This window comes from Astatotilapia calliptera, chromosome 5 (assembly GCF_900246225.1).
Source record: "Astatotilapia calliptera chromosome 5, fAstCal1.2, whole genome shotgun sequence".
Classification (NCBI taxonomy): domain Eukaryota; kingdom Metazoa; phylum Chordata; class Actinopteri; order Cichliformes; family Cichlidae; genus Astatotilapia; species Astatotilapia calliptera.
In genome coordinates this window covers 34,469,281-34,482,468 of record NC_039306.1, presented here as the reverse complement: position 1 = coordinate 34,482,468, position 13,188 = coordinate 34,469,281, and the positions used below count along the sequence as shown (strand labels likewise).

Sequence of the window (13,188 nt, the reverse complement as noted above, 5' to 3'; positions counted from 1 at the left end):
CAGAGAACGCCTCTCGAACATATCTCTTACGTCATCAGCATGGGACAGAAACGGGTGAAAGGTACTTTGCTGCTTGGGTTCGGGAGCAGACCGATGGCTGTATGAAGTAGAGATCTTTGCTAATAGAATGATGAACATGAACAGATTAATCGTCTCTCGAACCTTTCGAATCGGAGAGCGGTTGCTTGGCTGTCACGCGAGGCATGCTGGGCAAGAAGAGCTGAGACTGCAGCAGCGGAGGAGCATTAAAACTCACTGCAGACACCTGGCGTATGCGAAGGATCTGTTCCTCGGTCAAGTGAACAAGGTAAAGGAAAAGAGCTGCCAGAAAGCCTCTCCAAAGTTAGTGACGGGCGGAGGAAGTCGTCTCAGAAAAGACTTTGTACTTTAGATGATAACTATATTCAAAGCTAACAATCACCAGCGTTCTAGCTTTGAAAGAAGTATCGTTTACGAAACAAAGGGCCTTAGACGCAACACCAGAAAAATAAGACGCATAAAATGCAGGGAAGCTTGAAAAAACTGAGGCTGAGGCACTGTCACACCTGTTTGGGGTAAATGGTGAAAGAGACTTTAAATATCTACCCAAAGTAAAACCAGCTACCGTGTAGGAAGGTCGGTTTATCTCACACAGTGGAAACGTCTTTCTTTAGAGTCCTCCATGTTGACATGAATCATCACACCGTTCACGCTTTCAGTCTCCCTCTATAACACATCCCAAGGCCTCTCTGCAGGATTTGTTTCTGGAGTCTGGAAAAGGCCATTAAAAGAGGGTAAATCATGGCGATAAAGGGATGCACATGGTTACCAACAACCCTTACAGTGCTGTGATTGCTTCAAGGATCTCAGAGTGTGGAGAGAAAAGATTCCCTACACAGCAACATCAGTCTTTACTTTTGGCACAAGGCAGGTCAGCACGGGGGAATCATGCTCTTGATTCACCACACCAGCTTTTACTTTTCAGTCACGTTTCTGCTGCCTGCAGTCTTACAGTTCTGTACCTGCCACTCACTGCGTGGTTTCTGCACCATTCTGAGTAAACCCTGGATGCTGATGGGCAGGTGAGCTGGTTCAGAATCATTTAAAACCAGCCCAGGCCACAGTCAGAATTACAGACATGACCTTTTTCTCCTTTCTCATAGTTAATATGAACATCAGCTTTATCTGCAGGATTTCATGCTTCACACTGTCACCACATGATGGATTAGAAGCATATAACTATATAACACAAAAATATGACTTGGACGGTAACATAGATGCATAACCCTGTTACGATCTCTAAAAAGGCCTGTTTCGTTCTCCAGGCTGAGGTCTTCCCTTATCCAGAAATTGGAAATGATGAGGTGGAGGAGATAAAGCAGCTTGTTGCACCGGTAGAGAAGTTCTTCAGTGATGATGGTGAGGTGGGAATTGAGTACATGCACGTGATTAATGACTTTCAGATATGATTTATCAGAGGAATTAAATGACTGACATTGGAATTGCTGGATTTTGTTTGTTTTTGTTTTGGGGTTTCTTTGCCAGTTGACTCAGCAAAAATTGACAGAGAGGCCACAATTCCCCTGGAGACTCTGCAGGGGTTGAAGGATCTCGGGCTGTTTGGAATCATGATTCCTGAAGAATACGGTAAGATGATTTTAACAAAGCCCTTCTAAAAGATAGTCTCGTGTCTCGGGATCCATCTGAAAATATGAGTGAAAATTGATTTCAAAGCATTTTTGAGATGAACTTTAACTCCACCCGACTTTGCCCCAAAGTGAAGTTAGAAGTTAAGAGCAATGTTCTGGACATTATACTAATACTTTGATCTGTGTTGTTACTTATTTTTACATTCTTTTATTTAGGGTATTTTTTAAGGACGACACCTCCCTCATATAATTTGTGTGACTATGTAGCTTTTATACACAACTCTTCTAAGGCTACTAGTTAGTTTCAACATTGCACTATACATAACAGATGGATGCAGCTCCTTCTTTCTGAAAAGCAAAGCCGGTGAAGCAGTGCCTGAAACTTGCACTCTTTTCATTGGCCAGCAGAGGGCAACTTCCTCCTGTGGTTGCAGAAAAGAAGTCTGATTGTGTGGACACCCGTAGTGGCATTTATTTCAACTCACTTTTATTTATTTATATATTTATACAGCACCAAATCACAAGAACAGTCACCTCAAGGTATTTTATATTGGCAGACCCTACAAAAATACATACAGAGAAAAACCCAACAATCATATGATCCCCTGTGAGCAAGCACTTTGGCAACAGTGGGAAGGAAAAACTCCCTTTTAACAGGAAGAAACCTCCGGCAGAACCAGGCTCAGGGAGGGGCCATCTGCTGCAACCGGTTGGGGTGAGAGAAGGAAGACAGGATAAAAGACATGCTGTGGAAGAGAGACAGAGGTTAATAACAGATATGATTCAATGCCGAGAGGTCTGTTAACACATAGTGAGTGAGAAAGGTGACTGAAGAAGAAAAACTCAATGCATCATGGGAATCCCCCGGCAGCCTACGTCTATTGCAGCATAACTAAGGGAGGATTCAGGGTCACCTGGTCCAGCCCTAACTATATGCTTTAGCAAAAAGGAAAGTTTGAAGCCTAATCTTAAAAGTAGAGATAGTGTCTGTCTCCCGAATCCAAACTGGAAGCTGGTTCCACAGAAGAGGGGCCTGAAAACTGAAGGCTCTGCCTCCCATTCTACTTTTAAATACTCGTGGAACAACAAGTAGGCCTGCAGAGCGAGAGCGAAGTGCTCTAATAGGGTGATATGGTACTACAAGGTCATTAAGATAAGATGGGGCCTGATTATTTAAGATGTTGTATGTGAGGAGCAGGATTTTGAATTCAATTCTGGATTTAACAGGAAGCCAATGAAGGGAAGCCAAAACAGGAGAAATCTGCTCTCTCTTTCTAGTCCCTGTCAGGACTCTTGCTGCAGCATTTTGGATTAGCTGAAGGCTTTTCAGTGAGGAAGTAATAAATGCATGAACTAGTTTTTCAGCGTCACTCTGAGACAGGATATTTCTAATTTTAGAGATGTTGCGCAAATGGAAGAACGCAGTCTTACATATTTGTTTAATATGTGCGTTGAAGGACATGTCCTGGTCAAAAATGACTCCAAGGTTCCTCACAGCGTTACTGGAGGCCAAGGTAATGCCATCCAGAGTAAGAATCTGGTTAGATACCATATTTCTAAGCTTTTTAGGGCCGAGTACAATAACCTCAGTTTGATCTGAATTAAGAAGTAGAAAGTTAGCGGCCATCCAGGTCTTTATGTCTTTAAGACATTCCTGCAGTTTAACTAATTGGTGTGTGTTATCTGGCTTCATGCATAGCAGTGAAAATGTATGTGATGCCTTCTAATGATACTTCCTAATGGAAGCATATATAATGTAAACAGAATTGGTCCTAGCACTGAACCCTGTGGAACTCCATAATTAAACTTGGTGTGTAATTGGATATGATACAAACCACAACCACCAACCTTTGGTTTCTCAGTCAGACCCACATTTAGCTCATAACAGCTGGTTTCAGAAAACCAAGATGGCAACATTCAAAGCATGACGTCACAGTGGCTGGATCCATATTTTATATATAATCTATGGTTTCAAGCTAGTGATTTACACTAATGTGCTGGAGCTGTCCTTCATTTCTTTACATTCTGCTCAGAAAATGGGAAATACACGGAGAGATTTATTGAAATGTGTAAACATAACAAACACAGTTTGTACAATTCCAATAATGTTGGAACTCCATATTCGTATGACTGTCTGAACTATCTCAGGCAGCTTTGTTTAAGTGTTCTTCAGGAATATCTCTCCAGGCTGTTTGGATGATATTCAAAGCTCTTGTTTGGATGTCGGCTGCCTTTCGTTCTGTGTTGATGATCTCGATAATGTTGGGGTCTGGGCTCTAGGGAGGCCAGTGCATGACCTATAGTGTGCACTGCGTCTTTGTCTCTCCAGGTATGGCTTTACTGCGCTGCTACTGTGTTTGGATTCATTATCATGCTAAAAAATGAGGCAGTTGTCAATCAGATGCTTTCCAGATGGTATTACATCTGGTCAGGAGGTTGCAAGCTAGTGTTCACTTAGTGCCAGCCAACACTGGATAATGGAAGGGTTGCATCAGGAACTACATCTGGCATCATATCTGTGCCAAATCAAATATGTAGCTGCACCCACTGCGGGGATTTAACTTCCCAGAACATTTTTTTTAATGTATGTCAGTTTAAAACAAAGCATTCATCTCGTGGCACGGCTGATGACAATTGTATGGTATTAGAGAGAAGCCCAGCAATCCCCTGTAATCAAGCACTTTGCAACTGTGGGGAGGAAGAACTCCTTTTTAATTGGCATATCCAGGCTCAGTGATGGCAGCCATCTGCTATGGCAGGTCTGGTGTTGAGGATAGACAGAAGAAGAAGAAGATCACAGACTCTACAAACAGCTTTGTTTTACACATGGAGACATGAATCCCAGAGCGCAGTTTAAAATACTGAAATACTGTTTGAATGGACTTTAAACATTTAACGTCATTACTTTATGAGTATATTAGTATGTTATCTGCTGTTAATCAGCAGCGTTTCAAGTATCAGGTCAGTATATTTGGGTGTATTTTATGGCACAAGAGGTTCAATTAAGCTCTCACACTTGACATCTAAATGGTACTCTGTCTGAGCTCAGCGCAGAAATGCTTTAATGAACAGGTGGCATGCTGTTAGATTTAGATATGGTTCCTGCCTCAGTGCAGCTTCTACACGTACAGATTCAAGTCAAAGCTACATATCGACCGTAGTGGGGTTTCCCTGAAACATCACTACGATCCTGACTTCATCATGGCTCCACAGCTGTCTCTCTGACACATCCATGCTAGATGGAAATGCAGAAACTGCCCCACTGCGAGACACAGTGGGGCAGTTTCTGTTTTTATTGTTTATCATTTGTTTTTCAATCCCAGGGGGTCTTGGATTATCCCACACCATTTATGCACGACTGAATGAGATCATCGCCTTAGACGGCTCCATCGCCGTCACACTGGCTGCTCATCAAGCCATTGGACTGAAGGTAAAAATACAATACGGAGTTGTGTCTGCAATGTGGACAATCTGGAGGATTTGCTAACACATTTGTGGGCTCTCAGGGGATCCTGATAGCAGGCAATGAAGCCCAGAAGAAAAAGTATCTGCCCAAGCTGGCCTCAGGGGAGCACATCGCAGCTTTCTGTCTGACAGAGCCCGGAAGGTAAAGAACACCATGCACATGTCATCCGCAGCGTTCTCCTCTGTGGCTCCAACTCTGCTCATACAGCAGTGAAGCACAGTCTGATGAACACAAATAACAGGTTATCTCTACACCCACTGGCCACTTCATTAGGTCCACCTGTTGAACTATTATTAGAACAAATATCTGATCGTCCAGTCACAAGGCAGCAACTCAATATCAGAGTCATTTAGGCATATAAACTCATTCAAACCCAGCATCAGAGTGGGGAAGAAGGGTGGTTTTAGTGGCGTTGAATGTGGCCTGGATCTTGTATCTCAGAAACTACTAGGATTGTCTCATACAACCATCTGTAGGGTTTAGTCAGAAAAAGAGAAACTATCCAGTGAGTGACAGCTGCCTGCGAGAAAATGTCAGAGGAGAGTCGCCAAACTGCTGTGAGCTAAAAGGAAGGCAACAGTAACTCAAACAAACACTCACTATGCAGAAGAACATAGCTCTACGAACCCTCTATGAACACACAACATTTTGAACCTTGAAGCAGATGTGGTACAACAGCAGAAAAGCTAACAAACAGAAAGCTGAAGCTACATTTCACACAGGTTTAACAAAGCTGGACAGGAGAAGACTAGTAAAACATCTGAGGTAGGCGGCGTGGCCCCTCTAATTTTTGAATAAGGTAACCTGAGAACGAGGTGACGTAGGTACAGCTACTGAAAATCTCAGACGAGCAGTGATCCTGGAGATCTTGACCTCAAAATCAGATGTCAGCTTTCCTAAAAATCACATTTATTCTACGTTTGCATCTACTAGGGGGCTGTGGGGTAGCCTGGCAACTGTCAGTAGACTCCCAGTATGAAAACTGTCAGTGTGCGTCAGGCTCCATCCAGGTAACTGGCTGCAGTTTACGTTTTAAAACCCAGCAACCTGAAAATAAGCGTCTCAGCTGATTGTATCTGCAGGTTCACTCTCAGTCACTGCTCAGCGTTGACGCCCACAGGGCACCAAACGGTGGTTAAAGATGGCGGTTACAGGATTCAGGACACTGTACAGAGCACCATGATTACAGCCTAAATCAGGACATTGTTTAATCAAGATAAAGACTGATGTCACAGATGTTGAATCACTTCCCAATGACTTTAGAAACACTATGTATTTATAGAGACCATTAGCTGTTTGGATTGGACTCCACAGAAACACCCACAGAACCCGTGTTCCCACTTTTCCTTCCTCTGATTAGTACTTGGTGATAAAGGCTCATTGTGTTATTTGCTTGAAGTGAACTAAACAGTGAGGTTGTTTTCAAATCACTGCAAGCCAAAGTCATCATTGAAAACCCAATGTGATGCATCAGCCAGCGTTAACACAGTGATGATGGCATCTACGCCATGTGCCTGAGCACGTAGCTGTCTTTGCTCCACTGACACTCAGCCTGTCCGTTACAGTGGCAGTGACGCAGCCTCCATTCAGACCCGTGCAACCCTGTCTGAAGATGGAAAACATTACCTGATCAACGGCTCCAAGGTGAGAGGAACAGTTTCCACCAAGTTTTAATTCAGACTTCAACTCAGCCTCTGACTGAAGCTCCTGACTTGAATCATGTTGTCAGATCTGGATTTCAAACGGAGGCATGGCGGACATCATGACCGTGTTCGCCAGGACTGAGGTGGAAGTAGATGGTGTAAAGAAAGACAAGATATCTGCATTCATCGTGGAGAGGGCTTTTGGAGGGATCGCCAGCGGCAAGCCTGAGGACAAACTGGGCATCAGGGGATCCAACAGTAAGCCTTTCATCAACACTTAAAGGCAGTTTGATAGAGGCTGGGCCATTTTCATGTCATTTATGTTTCAACGCTGTAACCTTTCAGCCTGTGAGCTGTCCTTCGATAATGTCCCAGTACCAGTAGAGAACGTGATCGGAGAAATTGGAGGTGGATTTAAGGTAAGCTCTAAAGCCAGCTTCATCTGTCTACACAACGGAGATTCTGTAATATTTGTAAACATGTGCTGCGTGTCGGACAGATCGCCATGAACATCCTGAACTCGGGGAGGTTCAGTATGGGCAGCTCCTGTGCTGGAATGATTAAAAAGCTGATCGGTAAGCAGTCAGCTGTTGTTTTAACTGGGTAGCGGTTGTGAGTGTTTTAAGTTTATTAAGTCTGGCTTCTCTGTCTGGCCTTCTGTAGAGCTGACATCTGAGTATGCTGCTACCAGGAAGCAGTTTAACAAAAGCCTGAGTGAGTTTGGTATGATCCAGGTATGCTCTCCCCTCACTTGGAAGCTTGTGACACCTTCCAGTCTGATCAGAAGTCTGATCAGAAGTGACTAAATACTGTGATTTCTATGCTTTCTGTAGGAGAAGTTTGCAATGATGGCCCTCAATGCCTTCGTGATGGAGAGCATGGCATACCTGACAGCAGGGATGATGGACAGACCGGGCGTTCCAGACTGTTCTCTGGAGGCAGCCATGGTCAAGGTACCACTTGCTCTGTCGTCTGTGTTCAGGTGAAACTTTTATGAAACTACTCACAGTGTGTGTTCCTCATCTTCGGTACAGGTGTTCAGCTCGGAGGGAGGCTGGATTTGTGTGAGCGAGGCTCTTCAGGTGCTCGGAGGTCTGGGTTATACCAAGAACTATCCCTTTGAGCGCTTCGTCAGGGACTGCCGCATCCTGCCCATCTTTGAGGTACTCATACATAAGTGTTTAAACTCTGAGGGCTAGATATAGTCTTGGTTTGTGCTAGAGTGAAACCGTATGTATTTGTTTCCTTTTCAAAAAACGAATCTTGCCTGCCCTTCAGCTTTTTGCCCAGCCATAGTTAAGATGAACTCTGTGCCCCCCTCTCCTCTCCATGACACACATCAAAAAACTGTTAACAGTTCATTTGTTAAACCTTGTCTTCCAAACTGTAATGCTGTATCAAATCCCAGTATTTTTATGGTCATTGGGAATTTGAATCTTCTGCTTAACCTTGTCAGGGTCGCTGGAGCCGATCCCAGCTGTCTTAGGGCGAGAGGCAGGGTACACCCTGGACAGGTCACCAGTCTGTTACAGGGCTAACAACACATAGAGACAAACAAACATTTGCACTCACATTCACACCTATTATCCTAACCCCACTAACTGCATGTCTTTGGACTGTGGGAGGAAGCCGGTACCCGGAGAGAACCCATACAAATATGGGATAAACATGCAAACTCTACACAGAAAGGCCCCAGAACTGGAACTGGAATTGAACTCAGGACGTCCTTGCTGTGAGGCAACCACTGTGCTGCCAAATTTAAAATCCTTGTGTGAAAGATACTGGACTGTTGAGACGGTTCATTCTGTCAGCAACCACCAGGTGGCATATTTTACTGTTGAAACAAAGCTCTTAATAGATGAAATTGAAGTAAACAGTTAATTTTGAGGTGAAACACATCATCTTCGGGCACTTTACATAGAAAGCTCCAGACCCATCATTATCAAAGCCCCTCACTGTGTCAGTCAGTCACACTCACTGTTACTGATAGAAAGTTTAAAATTTGAAAATACAATGTAGCAAAATTCCCTGCTTACCTACAGCAGAGAATCCCACACACTCCTACACGCACACCTGCGGGGTACAGTGCGAAGGAAGTTCAACGCGGCCATCCGTTCTTCGTTAGTCAGAGATAACAGGTTTCACTTTGGTGGTTATTGACTGTGCAGCTGAGGTCGGCTTGGTTTGTGTGTTCTGTGATTAGAATCAAGTGTATAAACATTTTCTGCATCACCAAATCAGTACATGTAACTTTACAGCTGGGCTTCATTTGTGATGTGAGTATGGTACAGCCTAACAGCCTGCACGAATAAAACGTGCTCCCCAGCAGAGAATCAGCATTTCACTTAAGACATGCAGTAAATAAAAGAAATCGTTAAAACGTCACGTTTCCAGCTGATTTTGAAAGCAAAACATTGCCTGCTCACAACCGAGTTCTCTGTTGAACCATCAGAGAGCCACTTCCCGTGACACAGAAAACTCTTAACTTAAGTCCAATTCCACTGTTTGCTCACAGGGTACCAATGAAATCCTGAGGATGTACATCACTCTCACTGGAATGCAGTACGCTGGCAAAATCCTCACAGGGAAAATAAAGTAAGAATCTGAAGGTGTTGTTGAGGTTTGAAGGTTTTTGCTTTTAAGTCCTACATCGCCCCTTCTGTTAGTTGTGTTGTGTTCACACTTCCTAAGAAAAATATGGAGCTGTTTGCCTGTGCTTAGAGGCACGTGGTTGTTTGTGCCCTCAGGGAGATGAAGAAAGGAAATATAGGTCTTGCGATAGGCATGGTCAGCAAGAAACTGAGGACCTCGCTTGGAGCTTCAGTAGACCTCGGCCTGACGGGGAAAGATGGAGTGGTGCATCCCAGCTTGGAAGTAAGAGAATTGTGGTGTTAGATGAGTGAAGTGTTTTTTGTTGAAGCTCTTCAATCTTCTGTTTCCTTTTGCAGGACAGTGCAAAGAAGCTGGAGCAGAACGTCAGCCTGTTTGGGTCGACTGTGGAGAGCCTGCTCTACAGATATGGAAAGGTAGCGTTTGATTCTGGAAAAGCAGCTGTGGGATTTTCCCGCTCAAAGCTTTCCAGTTTCTATGAGCAAATTTCCCATTCATCATGTAAATATGAAAGTTGTTTCATAATGAGCGGTGGTGTTTGTCTGTTACACAGCTGCTTCAAATTGTGTTTCGCGACTGTGCTTTTGTAATCACAGCTTTACCCAAAGAAGCTATAAACCTTTTGGTAGCCGGAAAGTTTTCCAGATTCTGTTCCTGTATCATTTGACTGGTTTAGATCCAGCACACACAAACTTTCCTCAGAGGACTTAAATGTTTGCCAAGAGTTTGAATATCGAGGTTCAGGCTGCTTACATGTAAGAAAATAAGCAGTGAAAAGTTTAAAGGCTAACAGCACATGCAAATCATTTCTTCTTCTCTTTAATGATATTTTCAGGAAATTGGGACAAAGCTATTAAAGAAGATGGTCTCATTGCAGGCAGGGTGGAGGAACTGATGCATTTAAGTAGAAAATTGTTGCTATGGATCAAAGCCGTGCTCTAACAGCTCATGCTGTAATTGTACAGTGTCATTACAGGACTGATTATCTGTAGTGTTACAATGCAGGGAAAACTCATTCCTTAGCTCTACGTGTTAACTGCCCATCAGCCCCAAGCTGCTATTTCACTCTGAAATCTAGATGGAAATGGAAACTATGTCAGTTTATTCATTTGATTAGTTTTACTCACATGTTTTACCCATGGCAACAGGACAACAATAAAGCTCGATGCTAGTTAACCGTGTGCTTCTTCAGTACTTGCACAGTGACTCGACTAGGTTTTCGTCACTAAAATACAAAAGCTAAAGTTGAGGTAACTGTCCCTCACATGTCTCTCCTCCTCTCCCCTGATGATGTCAGACCATAGTGGACGAACAGCTCGTCCTGAAGAGGGTGGCAGACGTGCTGATCCACATGTACGCTATGACAGCCGTCCTGTCCAGAGCGAGCCGCTCCATTAGCATCGGCCTCAGGAATCACGACCACGAGGTTTGTACGCTCTGTGCACACTCACACAGTTTAGAAGTCTCGCACACGCAGAATAAATATTCATATTGAACTTGTTTGTTTGCCACAACGAGAGCAGTTTTCCATCGATCTCATAGGATTTCTGTACACATCACTTCCTCTGTGTTTACGCTGTTTAAGGCTGACAGTAAACAGCTGCCTCACTTAGCCCACACTATAAGCATCGGTATGTTCACTGCAGAGCCTGCAGCAGCCCAGCTCACACCTACAGCGGCTGAGTTAATGTTTTCACGTGCGTGAGGAGTCTGTAAAGAATTGGAGTTTACACAACTGTAATTTCAGCTTGCGTCTTAGTGTTGGAGGAAAATGCAGCAGGTGAAATTTTGAGCCATGCCAACCACTTCTGGACAACATTTCAACACGAATGCTAGAGAACTGCTCATCCACATTTATCGTAAGAAACTAAAGACAAAAAGATTCAGATTAAATCGTGTTCACTTGTCCAGCTGTCTCTGTAGGACCCACTTGGAGTTTTCGACCATCAGCATGAGGACACTTTGGTTACAAGTAGTTTCTTTTGGCAGTGTTTCCCTTGAACGGCTCATTGGAGGGGCCTAACCGGACAAACTTTCTCAACGTATGACGAATCACATTCAGCAAAGCACTTACTCAGGTCCCCAGTAACACACATGCCACGTACACATGAAGTGGACCGGATGTAGAGCTTCCTGATTTATTAGTAAGATGCAAGAAGAAAATCTCCCAAACATGCAGTGCAGTCACACTCTGCTGTTGGCCAAACACTCAAGACTTTCACACTAACAGCAGCATAAAGCAGGATATGTCTCAGCTCTTTGAGGTGAATTACAAATTTAGTCACACAGCCAATCTTATCAAATTTAATCCTTTTTCATTATCGTATTGTGTAATTGTTTTGAACTGTGTGTGTGTACACAAACGTCTACCCTAGTTATTGATATGGTATAGTGCTTTATTTGTGAGTTTGATGGTTACCACCCAAACTGATGTTTGTGGCTAGACTAGTTCTTTGACATCACACAGATGAGGTTTCTACAGGAGCACATGTCATCATTCACACATTTCAGAGTCTAGCAGCTCGTGTGAAGTTTACTTTGGATGGTTCCAGCATTACGGCTCATAATCAAAGTCCCCACGGAGAATTTGAACGTGATTTTTATTCCTCACTATTAGGCTCTATTAAATCGTATAATCTTATCTGGTGTGGTTTGTTTTGGCTGTTTTCACTTACTGCAGGACAGCGGTTCCTTCTGCAAACAATTAAAACAGCTCCACGTCTGTTATTCTCTATTTGTGTGTTTTTCTTTTCTTTTTTTTTTTTCCTTTCACTTGCTGACGTGTTTAATTAGGCTTTTGATCAGCTTGTGTTTAGACTTGTTAAATAAAACTCGCCGTCACTTTTATTACTTTCACTTTACTATTTGATCGAGGTAAAAGCTGTAGCACACTACCTTCATTTGAACAGCGGTTGTTCCTGGAGCAGATTTAGGTGAAGGGCAGGACGATGGAGTGTAAAGATGACTGAAAAAGAGTCCTGTTCGTAATGAGAAACAGCGATGCAAAACAAAACCTCAACACAAAGACTTTAAGAAAGAAAGCCTTTAAAGAGGGCAGCGAATGCTTCATATTATCCTCTGTGTTTCAGATGGGCAGCGCTGTGCTGTCTCTGCACTGTAGTTAAAAGCCATAAATGTGAGGGTGCACGCAATACACCTTTGGTTTTCAGTAATTATGTGTACAGTATTTGCAGATAGAGGTGCCAAATGTTTACTGGTGTTGCTTTTTTAGGTGCTGCTTGCGAACACATTCTGCAACGATGCCTTCTTTAAGAACAATTACTGGATGGTTCAGCTGCAAAAACGTAAGTACAACACAAAACGGTAATTGAGAACAGCACCGTGATCCGTGTGGGACTTTTTTTTTTTTCTTCTTTCAGCAACATCTTAGTACAAAAGACTTGCATGTGTTGTGGAATTTCCCCACCAAACAGCACATACCAACACTGGAACCACCCGCTGCTTTTCATTTTCACACCGTGCACTTTTTTAATGACCTCTAAGCTAACCAGCGCTATGATCAAGTGCTGTGTTTACGTCTGATCGGAGTGTGTGGCGTGGTTTGTGATTCTTGTCTCAATTCGTTTCAGACTCTCCTGAGAACAACGATGCCAACATCAAGAAGATTGCCAAACAGGTCCTGGAGAACAGAGCCTACATCTGCTCTCACCCTCTCGAAAGAACTTACTGAGCTCTCCACTGAGACCATAATACTGTTTCCTGTATTCTGATTGGACTATTTTGACCAGTCCCAATGATGCGTCTCCAATCTTGTATTAGTGGTTGTTTTTACATTCAGTAAAACATGAAGAGATTAATATTAGCTGTTTTATATTAATAA

General features: G+C 43.3%; 1 protein-coding gene across 1 annotated transcript; it reads left to right on the top strand.

The window, feature by feature from the left end:
- Window positions 1-12: 12 nt before the first annotated feature.
- Window positions 13-13,165, top strand: acad9 (acyl-CoA dehydrogenase family, member 9). Its single transcript, XM_026169045.1, has 18 exons — window positions 13-307; window positions 1,305-1,398; window positions 1,525-1,626; window positions 4,952-5,058; window positions 5,135-5,235; window positions 6,660-6,738; window positions 6,824-6,995; window positions 7,083-7,156; window positions 7,237-7,312; window positions 7,401-7,471; window positions 7,571-7,690; window positions 7,772-7,900; window positions 9,253-9,332; window positions 9,485-9,611; window positions 9,686-9,763; window positions 10,645-10,773; window positions 12,580-12,652; window positions 12,938-13,165. Exons 1-18 carry the CDS (start codon window positions 128-130, stop codon window positions 13,036-13,038), a joined length of 1,893 nt encoding a protein of 630 aa, XP_026024830.1. The 5' UTR covers window positions 13-127; the 3' UTR covers window positions 13,039-13,165.
- Window positions 13,166-13,188: the final 23 nt, after the last annotated feature.

Bases quoted from the DNA above. Each gene is read 5' to 3' on its own strand.
- acad9 (XM_026169045.1), top strand. From the start codon at position 128: ATGATGAACATGAACAGATTAATCGTCTCTCGAACCTTTCGAATCGGA. The intron at 308-1,304 runs GTAAAGGAAAAG...TTCGTTCTCCAG, and splicing joins TCCTCGGTCAAGTGAACAAG to GCTGAGGTCTTCCCTTATCC. The intron at 7,691-7,771 runs GTACCACTTGCT...TCTTCGGTACAG, and splicing joins TGGAGGCAGCCATGGTCAAG to GTGTTCAGCTCGGAGGGAGG.